Source organism: Schistocerca nitens, chromosome 1 (assembly GCF_023898315.1).
Source record: "Schistocerca nitens isolate TAMUIC-IGC-003100 chromosome 1, iqSchNite1.1, whole genome shotgun sequence".
NCBI lineage: Eukaryota > Metazoa > Arthropoda > Insecta > Orthoptera > Acrididae > Schistocerca > Schistocerca nitens.
Window position 1 is genome coordinate 753,521,369 of NC_064614.1, and position 22,721 is coordinate 753,544,089.

Here is a 22,721-nt window from a genome sequence, read left to right on the forward strand (position 1 = left end):
TGTCAACTTGGCCAGGGTGCATGAACTCGTACAATCTGATTGAAGATTACCATGAAAATGATTGCAGAAGAACTGAACATCAATCGAGAAATGGTTCATCTAATAATAACTGAAGATCTTGGTATGAGAAAGATTTGTGCAAAAATGGTCCCCAAAGATCTCACACCACAACAGCGAGAAACACAGAAAAATGTGGCAGCCGATCTGTTAGAGCCAACAGAAATCAATCCAGTATTGTTGAGCCATGTTATCACTGGTGATGAAAGTTGGTTTTTTGAGTATGATCCAGAGACAAAACACCAAAGTTCACAATGGTGTTCAAAGGGATCACCCAGACCAAAAAAAGCTTGCATGTCAAAGTCAAAAGTGAAATGCATGCTTGTGTGCTTCTTTGATTCCAAGGGAATCGTTCATAAAGAGTGGGTGCCTCCTGGACAAACATTTAACCAACATTACTACAAAGAAATTTTAGAAAGACTTTGTAAAAGAGTTCTTCATGTTCGTGCCAACATTGCTGATAATTGGATTCTGCATCATGATAATGCGCCATCCCATACTGCTCTGTCAGTACAACAATTTTTAACCTCAAAACAAATTTCAGTACTATCACAGCCACCTTATTCACCAGATATCACTCCGTGTGACTTTTTTCTATTTCCAAGAGTCAAAATGGCAGTCAAGGGACACCATTTTCAAAAAACACGAGATGTCCAAAAAGCTGTGACGAGGGTCTTGGAGGATATTACAGAAGATGAGTTCCAGAAATGTTACCATGAATGGCAGAAGTGCTGGAAAAAGTGTGTGCAGTCAGCAGGGAACTACTTTGAAGGAGACAACACTAAACTTGACTAAAACAGTAAGTAACATTTTTTTCACATCAGTCTCATTACTTTATTGTCGCACCTCATACTTGTACTTTCCTATGTAGCATGCGCATCCGCATCATCGTATTTTGTACGTTTCTGTCTGGCACATAGGGATCGACTTCAGGGCTTAGCTCTGTTGAAAACTCACCTTGACATTGATTGTCCTACTGACAATGTAATTAACCAATTTGCCAGGAAGAACAGGTGCACAGAATTCATCATTTAAGGAAGAGAACCACAATTGTAACTTTTTTATATCATAAGATGGCATTGTCTTGTATATGCGTATAATCAGTTTAAATAAAGCTTCCTTAAACTTTGCATGTGACTTGATTATTTTTTATAATGGTAAAAGATAAAGGTAGCTCAAGATATCTTTACTCCCCATCCTTGATGTTTTTCTGTATCCACCACTGCCATGAGCAGAAATAGTATTAAGCAATATAATGATAGTTAACTGTTACTACAGTATACAAATTAAAATTCTTCAATTTGCTCATCTTTTGTTAATTTATACTTCTTTCACATTCTCCATCCCTGAAGGTTTTCCCTCATTGATGGTATGCACAGAACACAAAAAATGAATGAATGAATGTCCATGGACTGAAAGGAGAAAACTAGCATGCGAACAATGTAAATAAATGCTGACAAGAGCACTGGAGGAACACAGAAGATTAGATTTACTTTCATTCCAATTGATCCATAGTGAGGAGGTCCTCCAGGATGTATAACATGTCAGAAAAACAATAATACATGACAAATATTTACAACTAAAACAAATAAGCTAATGTACCTTCCACAGGTCCCAAGTGGAATGATCGCCCCCCCCCCCCCCCCCCTTTTATTTTATTTTTTTTAATGAACACTATATGAAAAGATCATTTTAAACACTCATTTACTAAGATTGCATTAGTGTACTGAATTTAAAATTAAAAAAAAATGTTTGTTATTTATAAGGTAACAAACATATAAACTTATAAGAGAACTACTACAATACTTATTTACAATGAACACATTACTGCACTGAAATGGCGCAGAAGTTAGATTGTGCTATATATAGACACACACACACACACACACACACACACACACACACACACACACACACACACAAAAATCAGTTGGTTCTACTGAGAAATTCATCAATGGAGTAGAAGGAGTTGGCCACCAATAAATCCTTTAGGCTTCTCTCAAACTGAATTTCATTGGTTGGTAAGCTTTTTATGGCTGCTGGCAAGTTATTGAAAATGTGTGTTCTTGAATTATGCACACCTTTTTGTACAAGAATAAGTGACTTTAAATCCTTGAGAAGATTATTCTTATTTCTAGTATTGATTCCATGAACTGAGCTGTTGGTTTGAAAAAGTGATATATTTTTAATGACAAATTTCATTAAGGAATAAATATATTGGGAAGCAGTTCAGAGAGGCAGATTATGTCAGCTGGGTTTGAGGACTCTAATTCATCTATGCAGATAGTTAGTTTCTTTAATTTTATTTCTCAGTCCTCAAATATTTTGATGCAATAAAGATAGCTGACATTTCACATTGACTGAGTTAGAATCGAGTAGAGTTGAAATTTCTGTTAATTGTTGTCAGCTGTTTGTGCTGATGTAATAAGCTAGAATTATGTTTTTTTGTTCTTTTTTTCTCAAACTGAAGGCTTGTCTCAATCCTACCCTCTCTTAAAACTTGGTTTCTTTCTGTTCTCTCTACCCTAAAAGAGGGTCTTATCTGAACCCTATAACCTCTGGTATTTTATCGCTCATGACAGTGCCTCCCCCCTTTAACTTTCCTGCTTTCCCAGCCAGTTTACCCTTCCCTTTCCTGATGAGGTGAAGGCCACCTATTGAGGGAATCAACAGGAACCACACCAATGTGTGACCCTGCACCTGACATAAGCAGCCATTCTCAAGAACAGATACAAACTCAATACTAGTATGCTTCGATGCTGATGCAATCTTTGCCAGGTCACACTCTATACTGTACCCAGGATCTCTGTCAATACTATTACCTGGCCCACCCGCTATAACCACGGTGTCTTCCTTAGTGAAATCTTTATAAAGTGATCCTAAATCCTCTGTCACCTGCTCCAGACCAGCACTGGGTTTAAAAACATTGGTGACCTGGTATTCTGATCCTAGTTCATCCACCACAAAACTGTCAAAGTTCTTGGCCTGTTCCTCCTGTTGCCTGTTGCCACTTCCCACCTCTCTTTACCCTTCTCCCTCCTTAACCTGTCAAGATCTCCCCTGGCATTGTCTAACTCAGTCTGAAGGAAGGAAGAATCAATTTATTCCCTAATAAACTCCTTGGTAATTCATTTAGAATACTATAAGATGACATCCCACACTGCTTGCAAAATATCTTCAGAACAGAGGATAATTTTAAAATACAAGTTTCTGAGTTCACAATGCCTTATTCTTTAATGTGTGGTACTCACTATTGTAATCCAGCACTAGTTCATTGAAATTTCGGCCACTAGGTTCCTGGCCTACATACTGGTGAACAACATTTGCTCCAAGTTGCTCAAGTGCTATTCCATATGTAAGTGGTTTGCTGAGGAAAAGAAAAACTGGGTCAGTTTCACATGTTTTTATACCCATAGTTTGTACAAGAAAAAATCTTGAAAATGATTTTATGACAGCCTCCATTACACATCATCTGCAACGAACTGTGGAGGGAAACTGATAGTGTGTTTTAGAAAGATAAAACTTTTTTATAACACATACAACTATACATAACAGTGTTGCTATTAAACTCATTCCACTGCATTTGCTGTAATATGGACCAGTGAAGAAAGATTGACCCTTTTTTTTTAAATGTCTTCCTTTTATCTAATAATTTTCTTTGTTAAAATTACATTCTTCCAATTTCTTGTTTTCTTTACTAGTTGACAAGTCTAGTTTAGGTAATAAGCATATCATATTGAAAGTCGTATCAATCACTGGAAAAAATGTTGCTCTCATTTGAAGCCTAATGTAATCCTACCTATTATGTGTGAAATAATTGTGTCTGAGATAATTTAGCTGAGAATATACTGGCTGGACAGGAAGTAGGTGCCTGATATAAATACATTGTAGCGTTAAAAAAATATTAGTACATTGTTTAAAAACAATTGTGTCTCTTTCTCTGCAGTGGTAGAAATTGACATTCATGGGCAAATGTCTGTCAGTGTATGAATGGAATCAGGTGGACTCCTGATATGAAATATGGTACTCTGTGATAGTGGTACAAGAAGAGTGAGGAGCTATGCATGGGCCTCACACTATTTTGCATCTAAGGACCATGAGGAATTGCCGTACAAAACTGATGACTATGAGATCTTTCATGAATGTTGCTAGATGTTGCCATCCCAGGACATCCATGTTAGAGGAAAATGTACAATTGATGCAGAAAGTGTTCACCTGAAGCCCCAAAAAATCAACCTGTCAGTCAGCCCATGAAAATGGGCTAACACAATAGACAATCCAAAATGTCACTTATAAGGAATTAGAATTTTATTTGTGGAAATCACATTATTGTTTGCAGAAAATTGTGACTGTTGGATGGAATATGGAGAAATCATGCTAGCTGGTTTAGACACTTTCCAAAGTTGTTTTCAAACATAATCTGGATTGATAAAGTTGTGTTTCATGGGGAAGATTTGCAACCTCCCATAATTCCCATTACTGAGTGAAAGATACTCCACATGCCAGTGTTGATAAAATGCATCATCTTATGGGACCAGTGTAGTTTGGTTGGCTTGGTATGAGAGCAAAAGAACTTATCAGTCTGTCCCTTTTTCACAACACAATGGAGTCACACCTGTACTTATCTGTGCTGGAAAACCAGGTTTGGCCAGTTGTTCCATGCACGACAATATCAATGACCTCATGTTTGTGTAGGATGCTGTTCTACCATGTTTTGCAGTCAGTGGAAGGAAATTGCTTGAAAATCATTTTCCAGGACATACGTTGGATCACCATAGTCCTCACAAGTAGCCAGCATGGAGCTCTTATCTCACGTGATTCAACTTCTTCTTGGACGAAAGAAAAAGTATATCAGACCAAAAACTCACATATACTGGAAGATTTGGAAGCTTCAATCTGGTGTGTTCTCACCCAAGTACCACAGGAAATCATGTTGATGTCAGTTGAGAACATTCCCAAATAAATGGAGAAACTACTGGAAAATCAACATTCCTGTGTAGAATTTGCACTGTAAAAATAATTTGTACCATTCTGCTGTGCATAATAAATCTTCTTTCAATAAAATAAACCACTTATTTTGGGAAATATTAGCAGTTGCCAATAGACACTTACTTCCCCGCCCACCCTATATGCAACTCTAGAATCCAGAGTCTTGGTAATTTTTTTTAGCAAGACTAATAACATTTACTTATAACTTATTTTGTAACGTATGTTGATTCCTGTATTTTCATCTGGTGTCAGCTGGAATTTTGTCAAAGTTTTTATTGCCAGAACTCTGTTTAGGCACAATGAAATTGTTCCGGACCATGCCTTACCAGTTTATGGCTTTTTAACATGACTAATAAATTTACATATAACTTATTTTGTAGTGTATATTGTCTCCCATATTTTCATCTGGCGTCAGTTGTCTCCCATATTTTCATCTGGCCTCAGTTGCAATTTTCTCAAAGTTTTTATTGATTTTCATGAGCTAAATCTACTATAATATTAGCTTCATTACTTCAGGCACTAAGCCCTTAAGACTCTGATGAAATCCCGACACATTCCAAAGAGCAGTGCAACTGCAATTAATATTTCTGTACATAACATTTGTGTTACCTGTGGACGCATTTGCTTGTTAGCCTATTACATGTTCTGAGACAAAAGAAATTTGCCCCTTTAGCTTTGTTCAGTGTTTGTACTTGGGACCTGTCAAAACTACACTCTTTGGCTGCATTTGTTTCAGTAGTGCCATTAAGGGATTAAATTATATGATATTATATGATGCAACTCACTTATACATCTGTCCCATATCTGAGTGGGAAACACTAAGATTTAGCTAATAATTTTAGTGTCTCTACTGTAAAGAACTTTACAGCTTCTGTCAGACCACTGACTCATTTATTCAAGGAAATCAGTGAGTGGCGTACTGATCACTGGAGGTAACCATAGATGATGATTACTGATTATGAATTCATCCCTGTATCAGCTGTTGAATTTATTAGATTAGCCACAATTTAGAAGCATACAGCATGCCACTAAGTCTATAGGAATTAAAAGTACTGTGGCATCATTAACTGCATATTAGTGCTTACAATGAAAACATCTCAGAAATTTTTTTAGTGGTGCCACAAAGATGTACAGAACAGTGGCACAATATCATGTCTCGTCTTCTGTCACTGTAAATGAATATTGTTATTAAGCTCTTACTAAATACTTTGGCACCTGGTGATTCTTACATAAACATACCAACACATTTACTCCTCAGTGGTATTTGAGACCAATAGCAAGAGTGAATTTAGGAAGCACTGTTCAATTCACAACCACACTACCAGAAATACAGATAAGTTTCTGTGTAGATTTTGCATCCTTGACTAGGATTCAAAAGTAATTTTTTTGCAGGTTGCCTACTGTAAACATCAGACAGGATACTGAAAATCCTCAGATATTCAGAAACAAAGTACATGAGTATCTTTTTAGAAATTCCTTCTATAATTTATTAGAATACTTGTAGTTGGGGGAAATAGATTTTAGTTAATACAGATTTTTAAATTTTGCAGTATATAGACAGTTATAGTGGGTCCTCAGATCAGTAAAGTTACATAAATGCATAGTATGAAACAGAAGCTGAAAGCAGCAACCTAGTGTAATTTAGTGTAAGTGTAAGAGGAGGAGAAGCAGCAATTTTTTTTTGGAGGAGTTCCTTTTTTTCTAAATATACATCTACAAAGTAATATAGAGATAATTTCCATAATTACTAGTGCAAGAAGATTAAGCAGTTGTCACTATCTGTTGTTATAAGGCACAGTCAAATGAAAATGAAACAGAGCGAAAAAGTAAGTAAACTATTATTTCAAAAGTAATCACTTAACTGTTAATACATTTATCCACTGTGAGATAAAATGGTCAATGCCTTCATGGGAAAATGTTTGCAGTTGCCTGGAGAACCACGATTGTACCCATGTGTGCACTTCTTTGTCTGAAGCAAATTGATGGCTGTGAATGTATTTCTTCAGTGCCCCAAAAATACAGAAACTACATGGGGAGAGATTAATATGGTATGGAGGACGTGGAAGGGCTTTCCAAAAAACTTCTGCAGCATACTCAAAATATTGTTTTGAAGATGCGGCAGCAGCTTTTTTTGGGAAGCCCTCACACAACCTCCATGGAGTACCAATCTCTCCCCAAACAGTTTCCATATTTTTAGAGCCTGAATAAAAACATTCATGGCCGTCAATTTGCTTGAGATGAAGAGGTGCACACCTAGGTTCAATTGTGGTCCTGTTGGCAGCCATAATCATTTTTTAATGAAGGCATTGACTACCTTTTGTCTCACAGTTGGATAACTGTTTTAGTGGTTATGGCAAATACTTATGAAATAATGAACAGTTAACTTAACATTTTTTTCAATCCGTCTCATTTTCATTTGACTGCCCCTTATACCATACTTAACAGAAGTTGTGTACATTAGCCACTTCTGCCTGTTAACATATAATTTAACTTTTTCCACATACCTGAATGGAACATGAAGTATGAATTAATTAATTAACTACCATTGTAATATATATGGCTAACATAAATTGCATCAAATACTTTTACACTAGAAGCATCATTGCTTTATGAACAAAAGCAGATAATATTTTCACTTACAAAATATTCACAGATAGACTATCCAGTCAAATTAATGCGACCACCCGTCAAAAGCTTGAATAACCACCTTTTGCCACCAGGATCACTGTGAGACATGCAGAAAGAGAATCAATGAGGTTCTGGAAGGTACTGCCAGGAACATGGAGCCAAGCCAACTGCAGTATCATGGCCAGATGGGTTGGGTTTCTCAGTTGAGGATCCATGTCAGGAACAGCTCGATCAAGGTGGTCCCACAGATTCCCGAATGGGTTTAAATTTGGGGAGTTTGCTGGCAGGAAATCACAGTAAACTCATCCTGGTGCTCTTTGAACCACACATGTAGAACCACACATGTAGACTGTGAGCTGTGTGACACATTGCATTGGCCTGCTGATTAATGCCATCATGCCCAGGAAAAATAAAGTGCATGCAGGGGTGGACATCATGGTCCCTAAAGATGATGTATACTTGTGTTGATCCATTGTGCCTTCCAGAATGATGAGGCCACCCAGGGAATCCCACAAAAACATTCCCCAGACTATAGCACTCCCTCCTCCAACCTGAACCCTTATGACAATTGCTGAAGGGTGTTTGCTTTCAGATGTTTGAAATTGTACATGTAAACAACCATCTGTCACCTGAAAAAGTTGCACGCTCCCATTAAGTGGATGTCCAGTTGTAGTACTGGAATGCAAATTCCAGCCTTTGCCACTGATGAACAGCAGTCACCATGGCTGCATGAACCAGGTGTGGTGGCCCATATTCAGCAGCATTCACTGAATGGTTATTGAAGAGACACTGTTGATAGCTCCCAGGTTCGTTTGGGTGGTCATCCGCTCAACAGTTGCATGCCTGTTTGCCCGTACACATTTCCACAGCCGTTGTTCACACCCTGTCATCTGTGGCCTTTGCCTCACTGCCAGTTTTGGATAGTGCCTTTTTGCCATGCATGGTATACTTTAACCAAGGCAGCACACAAACTGTTTACAACCTTAGACAATTTAGGAAATACTTCCACTCTTGGCTTGAATTTGAATGTCAGATAAATCATTCTGTTTCCACATTATGACCATGATTGCACTGTTTCCTGTAAGCTCCTGGCAAGCTTCATATGCCCTCCACACTAGTGCTGCCACCTGTCATCTGTGAATGGTTATTGCACACTGATATCGAATATAGGTGGTGGTCACATTAAGGTGATTGGACCTTATGCTACCGTTTGTAAAATATACTTTCAACTTACCTACAAGACTGTAAAGTGAATGGTATATTGACATCACCTATTGAGAATCTCTGTCCATCTATTGTGCACACACTGACTCCCCAATAATCAGGATTCATTCTTGCTAACTGTGGAATATAGCTGGCCACCTTTTTAAAAATATGTATATCATTGTAATTAACTTCTGTTTAACTGTATCACAACATAATTTTTCAAGAAATATGACACAAAAGTACATTAATGGCAGTAAAAGCATACAAAATTTTCACACAAGATTTAAAAATAAAAGATGAATTATAAAAAAATTTCCATTATGTTACTACAGGACAAATAATATTAATATCACTTTCATTGAATGTCTGCTTTTTAATGTTTTAATCATACTTTAATAAGAAATACATATATATTTGCCTCTGCAACAGAATCACACCTAGAGTTATCTGTTAATGGTGGCAGGTAATTTCTGCAAATACTGTACAAGTTAATTTCAGTTCTCTCTCTTTCTTCTGTTTATATAAATAAAAGAGAGGGAAGGCAACTATCCACATGTAGCTGAATGATGCATGAAACAGAGATACATATAACAACACAGAGGTGTCATTATTTTTGAGCTACTGTAATGGAGAGGTATGGTTAGACTTTCAGAACATATTCCTCAAACAGAGAATAGGATGAAATGTTACATCACCATTAGTCTGGAAACACTTCATTTCCATGTTAGATCTCATTTTATAATACTCTTCATAACACATTAATCACGGGGAAAAGACACAGACAGAAACAGAACATACTTGCATGCCACATGAAATAATTTCTTACACGAAATGTTCTGAATGCCCCCTCACTTTTGAGGTTAAATGCCAGTCTTTGGTCTTCCATTACAACAACAATGATGTTGATATGTGACTCAAATTATTGCTTTTATTGATATTAAACTCACTTCATTGCTCACTTGCATTAACTGTTCAAATTATCATTAGGCACTTGGTGAGCTCATAACTGTTTATTAATGTTAATTGCACAATTGTTTTCTGGTACATTACAACACAAGTGTACACAAATACAGACGTCATTGGCATGTATGGATCAGCATATGGTGATGACCTTGCAAGAATGAACCCTTGCTCCAACTTTCTGCAGCAGTTCAGAAAAGTATCCCTTTCCCCGGCTAAGACACAATCCCATAACCTGTACCTTAAATGCTGCCTAAACCATGTAATCCCTCCATATGGCCTAACCAAAAACATTCCTTTCCCTGGATCCCTCCCTTCCTTTCAGAATGACCTTCTCCTTTTCAGATTCTGCCAGTCCCTGTCCCGCACAAACCTGGTACTTCAAAAACACACTTCCATGGCACAGTCATCTCAGCACCATCTCCACTCCCTTCACAAGATGCCTCTACAGTGAAATCCCTAATACATACATCACACCTCTGAAATGGAATCCCTTGCTCTCCAGCAACTGGAAGAGCATTCCAGACACCATCTCCATACGTTATCCAACATGCTGACATCCTACTGCCACCTCGATGTCCTATTAACCCTTATCCTACCCACAGTGTTTCTCCTCACCAATCTCTCATAGCCCCAGACCCTGCCTGGTAGACCTTTTCAACTTGTCGCATCCTGCAAAACTCCCTACCAACATTTCACTAAATCCAGAGCTGAAACAATCCCTGAACAAAATGATAACATTCGCCCCAAAGTCCTCAGCCCCACAGAAGTTTCAGTCCTATCCAAAGGCCTCACTTTCAACCCTACACCCAAATTTAACCAAGCTGAACTTGTCAAAGACTTATTCTCTTTCCAATCTCTGGAATGTAAACACTTCTTTGCCACCAATTCCTCCATCCAAAGCCAATCTAATCTCAGAATTGAACCCTGCCTCTCCAAGTTCATTACACCATCCAACTGTGAACCTCCTCCTCTCCCACCTAACCACTCCCTGGTCACCTTCCCGAAATTCTTTGCCTCCAACCTGGCCTCACCATCCTTCCCCAAGTCCATTCCTAAGAACACTAACCTTTCAGCAGAAGGAAGAATTGCCATTCACAGCCTCAAAAGAGATGCTCACCTAATAATTCTACTTGCAGACAAGGGTTCTACCACTGTCATTATGAATCACAGTGACTCCCTGGCAGAAGGCCTCAGCCAATTGTCTGACTCGTCCACCTGAAAATTCTGACAGAGCGATCCCATCCTGTATCCCACCCCTGATGTCCAACATAACCTACAGTCCTTGCTTAAAGCCTTAGGACCTTTCCAGAACCTCTACCCTGAATCCCTTTCCCTTCTAACCCTTATGACACCTGTACGCTGACGTTCTCCATGCTCCCCAAAATCCACAAATGTGAAAATCCTGGATGCCTCATTGTAGCTGATTATTGCACCTCCACTAAAAGAATTTTTTCCCACATTGACCAGCTCCTTCAGCCAAATGCCCAAAATCTAGCTTCCTATGTCAAAGATATCAACCACTTCCTTCACCAATTCTCCACCACTCCCACCCCTTTACCTCCTGAATCCCTACTCGTCACTGTTGACAGCACTCCTTACACACCAACATCCCTCATGCCCATGGTCTTGCCACTATGGAACACTACCTCTCCCAATGCCCCTCTGATTCCATGCCCACAACTTCATGCCATATATACCTTACTATCTTTATCCTTGCTGTTGTGGTACTGCGAACGGCTGAAAGCAAGGGGAAACTACAGCCGTAATTTTTCCCAAGGGCATGCAGCTTTACTGTATGGTTAAATGATGATGGTGTCCTCTTGGGTAAAATATTCCAGAGGTAAAATAGTCCCCCATTCAGATCTCCGGGCAGGGACTACTTAAGAGGACGTCGTTATCAGGAGAAAGAAAACTGGCATTCTACGGATCGGAGCGTGGAATGTCAGATCCCTCAATCAGGCAGGTAGGTTAGAAAATTTAAAAAGGGAAATGGATAGGTTAAAGTTAGATATAGTGGGAATTATTGAAGTTCGGTGGCAGGAGGTACAAGACTTCTGGTCAGGTGAATACAGGGTTATAAATACAAAATCAAATAGGGGTAACGCAGGAGTAGGTTTAATAGTGAATAAAAAAATAGGAGTGCGGGTAAGCTACTACAAACAGCATAGTGAACGTATTATTGTGGCCAAGATAGACACGAAGCCCATGCCTACTACAGTAGTATAAGTTTATATGCCAACTAGCTCTGCAGATGATGAAGAAATTGAAGAAATGTATGATGAGATAAAAGAAATTATTCAGGTAGTGAAGAGAGACAAAAATTTAATAGTCATGGGTGACTGGAATTCGACAGTAGGAAAAGGGAGAGAAGGAAACATAGTAGGTGAATATGGATTGGGGGTAAGAAATGAAAGAGGAAGCCGCCTGGTAGAATTTTGCACACAGCATAACTTAATCATAGCGAACACTTGGTTCAAGAATAATAAAAGAAGGTTGTATACATGGAAGAATCCTGGAGATACTAAAAGGTATCAGATAGATTATATAATGGTAAGACAGAGATTTAGGAACCAGGTTTTAAATTGTAGGACATTTCCAGGGGCAGATGTGGACTCTGACCACAATCTATTGGTTATGAACTCTAGATTAAAACTGAAGAAATTGCAAAAAGGTGGGAATTTAAGAAGATGGGACTTGGATAAACTGACTAAACCAGAGGTTGTACAGAGTTTCAGGGTCAGCATAGGGGAACAATTGACAGGAATGGGGGAAAGAAATACAGTAGAAGATGAATGGGTAACTCTGAGGGAGGAAGTAGTGAAGGCAGCAGAGGATCAAGTAGGTAAAAAGACGAGGGCTAGTAGAAATCCTTGGGTAACAGAAGAAATATTGAATTTAATTGATGAAAGGAGAAAATATAAAAATGCAGTAAATGAAGCAGGCAAAAAGGAATACAAACGTCTCAAAAATGAGATCGACAGGAAGTGCAAAATGGCTAAGCAGGCATGGCTAGAGGACAAATGTAAGGATGTAGAGGCTTATCTCACTAGGGGTAAGATAGATACTGCCTACAGGAAAATTAAAGAGACCTTTGGAGAAAAGAGAACCACTTGCATGAATATCAAGAGCTCAGATGGAAACCCAGTTCTAGGTGGAAGGAGTATGTAGAAGGTCTATACAGGGGCGATGTTCTTGAGGACAATATTATGGAAATGGAAGAGGATGTAGATGAAGATGAAATGGGAGGTAAGATACTACATGAAGAGTTTGACAGAGCACTAAAAGACCTGAGTTGAAACAAGGCCCCGGGAGTAGACAACATTCCATTAGAACTACTGACGGCCTTGGGAGAGCCAGTCCTGACAAAACTCTACCATCTGGTGAGCAACATGTATGAGACATGCAAAATACCCTCAGACTTCAAGAAGAATATAATAATTCCAATCCCAAAGAAAGCCGGTGTTGACAGATGTGAAAATTACCAAACTATCAGTTTAATAAGCCACAGCTGCAAAATACTAATGCGAATTATTTACAGACGAATGGAAAAACTGGTAGAAGCGGACCTCGGGGAAGATCAGTTTGGATTCCGTAGAAATGTTGGAACACGTGAGGCAATACTGACCTTACGACTTAACTTAGAAGAAAGATTAAGGAAAGGCAAACCTACATTTCTAGCATTTGTAGACTTAGAGAAAGCTTTTGACAATGTTGACTGGAATACTCTCTTTCAAATTCTAAAGGTGGCAGGGGTAAAATACAGGGAGTGAAAGGCTATTTACAATTTATACAGAAACCAGATGGCAGTTATAAGAGTCGAGGGGCATGAAAGGGAAACAGTGGTTGGGAAGGGAGTGAGACAGGGTTGTAGCCTCTCCCCAATGTATTCAATCTGTATATTGAGCAAGCAGTAAAGGAAACAAAAGAAAAATTTGGAGTAGGTATTAAAATCCAGGGAGAAGAAATAAAAACTTTGAGGTTCGCCGATGACATTGTAATTCTGTCAGAGACAGCTAAGAACTTGGAAGAGCAGTTGAACGGAATGGACAGTGTCTTGAAAGGAGGATATAAGATGAACATCAACAAAAGTAAAACGAGGATAATGGAACGTAGTCGAATTAAGTCGGGTGATACTGAGGGAATTAGATTAAGAAATGAGTCACTTAAAGTAGTAAAGGAGTTCTGCTATTTGGGGAGCAAAATAACTGATGATGGTCGAAGTAGAGAGGATATAAAATGTAGACTGGCAATGGCAAGGAAAGCGTTTCTGAAGAAGAGAAGTTTGTTAACATCGAGTATAGATTTAAGTGTCAAGAAGTCGTTTCTGAAAGTATTTGTATGGAGTGTAGCCATGTATGGAAGTGAAACATGGACAATAAATAGTTTGGACAAGAAGAGAATAGAAGCTTTCGAAATGTGGTGCTACAGAAGAATGTTGAAGATTAGGTGGGTAGATCATGTAACTAATGAGGAGGTAATGAATAGGATTGGGGAGAAGAGATGCTTGTGGTACAACTTGACTAGAAGAAGGGATCGGTTGGTAGGACATGTCCTGAGGCACAAGGGATCACAAATTTAGCATTGGAGGGCAGCGTGGAGGATAAAAATCGTAGAGGGAGACCAAGAGATGAATACACTAAGCAGATTCAGAAGGATGTAGGTTGCAGTAGGTACTGGGAGATGAAGGAGCTTGCACAGGATAGATTAGCATGGAGAGCTGCATCAAACCAGTCTCAGGACTGAAGACCACAACAACAACAACATCTTTATCCTAATATGCCACTACTTCTCCTTTGAAGGGAATATATACAAACAAATCCTCAGCACAGCCATGGGCACCTCCATGGCACACTCCCATGTCAACCTGCTTATGGCCATCTAGAGGAAACCTTCCTAGTCTCTCAAAACCTCAAACGCCTCAGGTTCATTGATGAGATCTTCATGATCTGGACTCAGGGCCAAGACACCCCGTCCTCATTCTTTCACACCTTCAACACCTTCTCTCTTGTCTGTTTCACCCAGTCCCCCTCAACCTGGTATGTCACCTTGCCGGATGTCAATTTCTGTCCACATTAAACCCACCAAGCACCAACAGTGCCTGCATTCCAACAGCTGCTACCCCTTCCACACCAAAAATCTCTCCCATGCAGCCTGGTTACTTGAGAATTGTGTATCTGCTGTAACAAGAACTCCCTTGCCCAGCATGCTAAAGGTCTCACTCACAAAGGCCTTCACAGGCAGATACTATCACACAGAATTAGTCTATAAATAGAGTTCCTGTGTCATATCCCCCCCCCACCCCTAATACTCTCACCAACCCCACGAAGAGGCGTGCCCCTTTGTCACCCAATACCACCCTGGACTAGAACAACTGAACCACATTCTTCATCATGTCCTGAAATGAGAGACATTCTATGCAAGACCCCACTCAACCTCTACAACATCCTCATCCATCCCTATGCCACTCCAATCCCAGCACCTTGCCACAGGGATCATAACCCTGTAGAAGTCTGAGGTGTAAGACCTGCCCAATCCACCCACCCAGCACTCCCTATTCCAATTCTGTCACAGGATTATCCTATCCCATCAGAGGCTGGGCCACCTGTGAAATCAGTCATGCTATATATCAGCTCTTGTGGAATCAAATCACAGCTTTTTATATTAATATTACCACCAACCAGATGCCACCAGGATGAATAGCCACCCACATGCTATATCCAAGAGCAAAGGAGACTACCCTGTGGCACAACATGCAGCAGAACACAACATGCTCTATTTTAATGGCTTCTTCACAAGCCATGCTATCTGGATCCTCCACTCTACCACCAGATTTTTGGAACTGCACAGATGGAAGTTATCCTTATGACATATTCTCTGCTTCTGATATTATCTTGGCCTGAACCACTGTCTGTGGCAGACAGTGCTCTTCCCCCCCCCCCCTCCCCCCCCAAACCCCCACTCCCCTGCCCCCTGTGCTGACCTGAACCCTGTGATCCCTCCCCCTTCCCTGACTGCTGGTTTCATTCAGTGCAACAGTTGCTGTCTGGCCAGAGCAGTCAGAGATAGTGGTCATGTGTGCATGAAGTTTGCCTTCTTGTGTGAAGGTGTGTGTTTTCCTTTCTTTCCTGAAGAAGGCTCTGGCCCAAAGCTCGGTGTGTAACTATGTTTTTGTTGCAACTGTCTGTAGTGTCTCATCTTTTTAGTGAGTAGCAGTCCATTCTTTTCATAACTGTTTTATCCTTCTACAGTCACTTAAAAATGATACTTTCCTGTATACCACAGAGTCATCAGCAAACAGTTGTAGGGCACAGCTCACACTATGTCAAGTCATTTATTGTCTATTGAGAACAAGAGGGATCCTATCACATTTCCCTCAGGCACTCCTGACAATACCCTTGTCTCTGATGAACACTCGCTGCCAAGGCCAACATACTGGGTTCTACTGATTAAGAAGTCTTCAGGCCAGAAGGCAGTCATATGTGGGAACCTTTTCCATATGCTTGGACCTTCATTAACAGCCTGCAGTGGAGCACAGTGTCAAATGCTTTCCAAAAATATAAGATAATCTAAGTGGGCTTTCTCTAGTGTTCAGTAGCTTTTGCACATTCTTTTTGTTTTAGCTTGGTCTCAGTTGTGTTTCCAGTGTTCAAAAAACTTACTTCACTAAGGTGTGGAAACGACATGAAGGGAGTCAAAACAGCATTAAAAGCAAGAGAAGTTACTTCTGTTTGTCATTATTGTAGACATCCTCTAAGAAATAGAAAATTTGTTACAACAAATGCTCATTTCTATATAACGATATTTATCATCAATTTAATAAGAAATGGTAGCACTTCCTTATTTTCTTCATCAAATAGGAAGTAATTTATTCTTTTCTCCATAACAGCAATTCTGACGGCCTGTGCTCAATTTGTTGGCTGTCCTGCAGAAATATGTAAGCTCTTGTTTTAACATGGAGGTGAAGCCTAGCATGGAACCAGTGGCTATGGGATTTCCTTATGCTCACAGTCACAAATTTATTCATCCTCAGTAAGAGAAATAAGTACCTAGTCCTGACATTTTTCATTCATTGGAGTTTTTCATAAATCATGTCCTAGGCATCTAAGTATGAAAATTTTTGATAAATCTTGTTTTACATATCCAAGCATTACAATTTTATCATTTTAGAAGTAACACACCTAAATGTGCCTATATTTCTGACAAATTGCACATTATGTATATTATAAAATTGGTAATGCATATCCCACAGATGCAATGTCTAATGTTATAAAATGTATAATTAATAGAAGTGACATTTATTTTAACTTTTAAATTAAGCATTCTTTTTCCAATAACTGAGAGAGTGATGCACACAAAATTTACTGTACAACTGATCTTACTGTAGAATTGATCTTACTGTATGTCATTCTACACTCATCCCTGCTATCAGATAACAAATGTTTAATTCAAAAGCTGAAAAAACCATGGACCTAGTTTTCTGCAATCTACTTATTGTTTGCTTCTAAGATGATGGCAAATTTTCTATCATTGACATTTAATAAAATTAACCTCAAACACAAACTGAAACCACATCTACTTGACAACTCTTTCTGCTCCATAGAAGAGTTTCTAAAAGTATTGTAATATGAGTGTGTGTGTTTAAGAGAGGGAGAGAGAGAATATCATGACAAAAAGTCACATTTATGATTCACTGAACACATAACTAACTATATTCTGACATTAATTTTCAACATAATTTCTTTATAAAATTGCAATCAATGCTACTACATCTTCAAAAAAATCATAGTGATCAGACCATATTGCATCACAAATTTTTATGTTGTTTCTGACAATTTTGTGAAGTGAGATAAACGTAAGTACAGTACACACAAAACAAGAGCTGTGTGTACACAAGGAGTGTAACATCAATTATAGATACAATGAAGAGCGTAAGAGTGATATGGATTTCTGATCCAGGTAGAACACACAAACTGTAATGAAGGGAAGAGAATTGCAAGCTTATATACAACTGCAAATAATTTGTACAACTCAAATCTTTTCAGCAACTTAGTTCACAATAATTTGTGCTTCTAAAAGCACATTAAAAAGCCAAAGGATGCAGTAGCTAGTACAACCACAATGAAACATAAGGCCATTTTCGCCAATTCCCTTGCATTTTTCAAAAAAACCTTGATGAGTGGGACAGAAGTATACACATCATACTAATTGAGAACTCATTTAATTTATCTGACATGAGCTTACCTTCCCTTCTGTGTTTGTTTTGCATTTCCAGTAAAAATCTTCAATATATTTTGTATATCCTTGAAAATCTGGTATAACAAACTGATGCCTGAAAGCTCTTGAAATAAGCACTATGTTTGCCGAGATGACACTGCAAAAAAGTAATAATTTAAGATAAAGTGTCTACAACGCATTCATTCATAAATATCTCCCTTAATTTCTGTTTTCTATAATATTGTAAATCTGATGATTTCATACCTCCTAAAAGTCTCTCTATCAAGTTTTAAAGTTTCTGGTGATCCTCCTTCCATTCCTGATTTCCTGTGTACTTGTTTCAAGTTATCCATAAGCTCTGATAGTCGAGGATCAGTCTTCCGCAGGCCTGTACTTCGCAGTGCCTACAAATTTATGAATGTTTGAGATTTCTTTAATTTGTTTGGTTATTGCTTTGTATTTTATACTGAGGTGACAAAATTCATGGGATAGCGATACGAACATGTACACATGGTGTCTATATTGCATACACAGTGATTTGCTGGGGCTGTTGTTTGTACTCAGGTGATTCATGTGAAAAGGTTTCCAACATGATTATGGCTGCACAGTGGGAATTAACACTCTTTGGGTGCTGAATGGTAGTTGGAGCTAGGTGAATGGAACATTCAATTTTTGAAATTGTTAGAGAATTCAATATTCTGAGATCCACAGTATCAAGAGTGCGCTGAGAACGCCAAATTTCAGGCATTACCTCTCACGACAACAATGCAGTGGCCGATGGCCTTCACTTAAAGACCAAGAGCTATGGCATTTGCATAGAGTTGTCAGTGCTAACAGACAAGCAATGCTGCAAGAAACAACCATGCAAATCAGTGTGGGATGTATGGTGAATGTAGCTGTTAGAATATTGTGGCAATATTTGGAATTAATGGGTTATGGCAGCAGGTGACCCATCATGAGAGCCTTTGTTAAGAGCACGACTTTGCCTGCAGTGCCTCTCCTGGCTTGTGACCATATCGGTTGGATCCTAGATGACTGGAAATCCGTGGCCTAGTCATATGAATCCTGATTTCAGTTGGTAAGAGTTGATGCTGAGGTTCGAGCATGGCAGTAGGGTTTGAGTGTGGCACAGAGCCATAGACCGAGCTTGTCAAAAAAGCACTGTTCAAACTGGTGGTGGCTCCATAATGGTGTAGGCTGTGTTTACATGGAATGGACTAGATCCTCAGTTATATTTGGGACTTTGACATGATTCATGACTCCATGTTCCCAAAACAACCATGGAATTTTTATGGATGACAGAGCCATATTAATGGGCCACAATTGTTCACGATTGATTTGGAAAACATTCTGGACAATTCAAATGAACAATTTGGCCTCCCAGATTGCCCAACATGAATCCCTTGAAACAGTGCACAAAAATCCCGTGCTGCCAACAATATTGCAATACAGAGGTAGCATAGCTCAATATTTCTGCAAGAGAGATCCAGTGGCTAGTTGAGTCCATGACACTTCAAGCTGCTGCATTACGCTGGGCAAAAGGAGGTCCGACATATCAGGAGGTATCCTATGGCTTTTGTCACCTCAGTGTATCATTAAATCTGTCTTTCACCATACAATCATTTATAATTGTCTTTCTTACAAAACAAGCAATAAAAACAATCAATTATTGATAAAATTATTTAATTGGATAGTTAAAGACTCTACTCACCAAGCGGCGGCAGAACACACACATAAAAAACTGTTGTAATTGGCAAGCTTTCAGAGCCAGTGGCTCCTTCTTCAGGTAGAGGGGTTGAAGGAGAAGGAAGAAGAGTGAAGGAAAAGGACGGACAGGTCTAGGAAAAGAGGTAAATTTTGGGAAAGTCATCCAGAACTGCGGGTCAAGGGAGGATTACCATATAGGATGAGAAGGAAAGACTGATTCAGTCAGACTGTAGCTTGTCAGTCGCAACAATCTTTTATGTGTGTGTTCCGCCACCACTTGGTGAGTAGATTATTTTATCTATCCAATTAAATAAAACAAGCAATAAGTACAAGTTGTTTTATATTACAGAATAAGTGGAGATGTTACTGTACTGGCACATTAAATGTAAGATTAATGCTTCTTCCATTGTAACACAGATCTGCATAACTAAATATCGACTCATGACTCAGAACTTTTTTATGGGATGGATGCCATACTCTTTGCAAACGTTTTTAAGTGACTCAGAGTAGGTGACAAGTTGACAGATTTTCAAGTGAAACTGTACAAAATAACATCTGTCAGTATATTTTTTTATCAAATGTGTAAATATATATCATTGTTGCAGTGAAGCAGAAAAATGGCTACAATGAGTAACCAAAATGTTAAGCATCCAGGAGCAATGTTCCACTGTAGACACAGCTTAATATACATATTAGCACACATATGTAAATTATTAGAGTTGAAATGATCACACACAAATATGTTTTATTTTCAGAAAAATGCAAACTTTCATAGTTGCAACATCAAAAATAGCACAGCAATGCAAAGAACAAAAAGATCCAACACAAAGGCAGTGAGCCATATTGGTGTTAAACTTTACAGCAGACTCCCACTCAACATTAGAAAATATCAAAAGAAGGGGCCAGTATTTTGCTCACACTGCTAATTCTGTTGTTCATTTAACTGGATTTTGGAATCAAATAAAACCACATGACCTCTCAAAGAGTGTAACCACTTCTCCTTGTACAAAGAGAAGCAGCTAACAGTAAGCAAAGAATTAGAGTAAAAAATGAACAGTACCCTTTTGTTGCATAGACACATTCCTCCTCAGTAATAGTTCACTTTCCAGAACAGCATTTTGGAATCATTTAAGAAGCTTGCCACATCATGTGAGTGTGCAATACTACAAGTGTGGAGAAGGAACGGCACTTCCATTGATGGTTGACAGCAGTGACACAGCTACCCAGTGGACAGAATAATAATAATAATAACAATAATAATTTCATATTGCTCAATGGACCAATGCAGTCTTTCAGTTTGATGTATCTTTGGTAAGTTGTGTGCCTCTAACTCCCCCAGCAATCCTCCTGTGGAAAACGGACCTACACTCTAACATGGAAACGGAACCATACTTTGTTCCTGATGAATCTTCACATAATTTAAAAGTGAAGGTTACATTAAAGGCACACTGAAAATTTTCCATGTTTTAACCAGAATTCGATCTTTCGACCTCTTGGTTTCCATGCATGTGCTTTACCACAAGGTCCAATTGTAGTGGATACAATGAAACCTGTCTTATGTTGAAAATGCTAGCTAGGCTATGATCACATGCAGGAAGATGCAAGGAGAGCACTACAAAATTGGGCTTCTATATGGACAAAGAAAATTGTGATTTTGGACAACAATAAACTGCAAGTCACATGACCAGTGCCCTCTGTTGCAAACATTTTGTATAAAGAATGGTCTCTTGCAAGCTACCCTGAAACTTACTGGGAAGTTCTGGGCATGTGTATTTCTCTATTGCATCTCATGCATTGTTGAGGCTTGTGGTCTAGAGGTGCCTGGAAATTGAATAGTCACAGCACTGAATCCCAATCAGGCCATAGAACATTTTAGTCAGTCTTTAACCCAGCCAACTCCTCTCAATGATATGAAGATTTACCAGGAATGACGTGGTTCAGATTCCACATCAAACTGTAGGTTAGGGACATGCAAGTCACTGAAGTGGTGTCCAATTGAAAGACTTGCACCAGACAGTTAAGCCACATGGAATTATTATTATTATCTCATATGTTGCATTTTGCCAATAAATTTATATGTACTACATCATACGTCACCTGTAAATTTAGATGTTTCCAACTGTAAATAAATATGTAATCGATGATTAAGACAAAACAAAGAAAAGTCAATATTAATGACTTCTAATAGTCATCTTCAATTTGCTTACAATTGTTAGAGACTGCCTGATTTACTCCTACACACACACACACACACACACACACACACACACACACACACACACACACACACAAGCAATCACATCTCACGCAAACATGACCACCAACTACAGTATCTTGGGTTTTACTCCTACATTTGCTATGTTCTTCAAATTTCACCAAGAGGAGAACTTTTGAGGATGCAAGATGGTTCAAGAACTACAATTGGAAAACAAAGTAGTTATAAACTGCGTCTATGTATTACATTAAAAAACTAACTAACATTAGCCTGTTTTTGGGATAATTTATTGTACTTTGCTGATGTCTAAAACAGTTTACATAGCTGACATGCCATTGTTTTAAAAAATCAGAATTTTTAGTAATGATAGGAAATAGAAAGGTAGGTTTTGATTTTCAATGCAGATTCAGACATGTTGGTATAGTTTCATTTTTAAACAGCCTAATTTCAATACCGTGGGAAGACTTCAAATATATGGTAGTAGTAAGGGTCATTTTAATTTGTCTAGTACTGAGTGGAACACAACACACACTTCATTGGCAATAAGGGCAACTAGAACAACTATTCAGACAGCCTACCTATGAGACAAATATTTTAGATCTTACAGCTGCAAACATATCTAATCAACAAAATCACCTTGGAGAAAGCACTTAATGAGGAGTATTTGAGGAAGGTTGGGAGAGTACTTGTGTTTGATAATTGGTAGTACCCTACTTAAAAGACAAAATGGGAATATTTAGGT

At 38.7% G+C, this 22,721-nt stretch overlaps 2 protein-coding genes across 4 annotated transcripts in view; one reads left to right on the forward strand and one right to left on the reverse strand.

The window, feature by feature from the left end:
• Positions 1 to 22,721, forward strand: part of LOC126260869 (phospholipase ABHD3) — a 548,197-nt gene that overhangs the window by 148,859 nt on the left and 376,617 nt on the right. The gene's annotated exons all lie outside the window — the stretch shown is intronic.
• The window catches only part of LOC126260837 (glutaminase liver isoform, mitochondrial), a 123,198-nt gene that overhangs the window by 61,059 nt on the left and 39,418 nt on the right, over positions 1 to 22,721 (reverse strand). For all 3 annotated transcript variants that reach the window (XM_049958247.1, XM_049958239.1, XM_049958257.1), the window contains 4 exons: positions 18,322 to 18,461; positions 18,085 to 18,214; positions 8,909 to 9,036; positions 3,309 to 3,424 (listed from right to left, as the gene is read on the reverse strand). In XM_049958247.1, the coding sequence (XP_049814204.1) occupies positions 3,309 to 3,424; positions 8,909 to 9,036; positions 18,085 to 18,214; positions 18,322 to 18,461 (514 nt within the window). The remainder of the gene's footprint in view (positions 1 to 3,308; positions 3,425 to 8,908; positions 9,037 to 18,084; positions 18,215 to 18,321; positions 18,462 to 22,721) is intronic.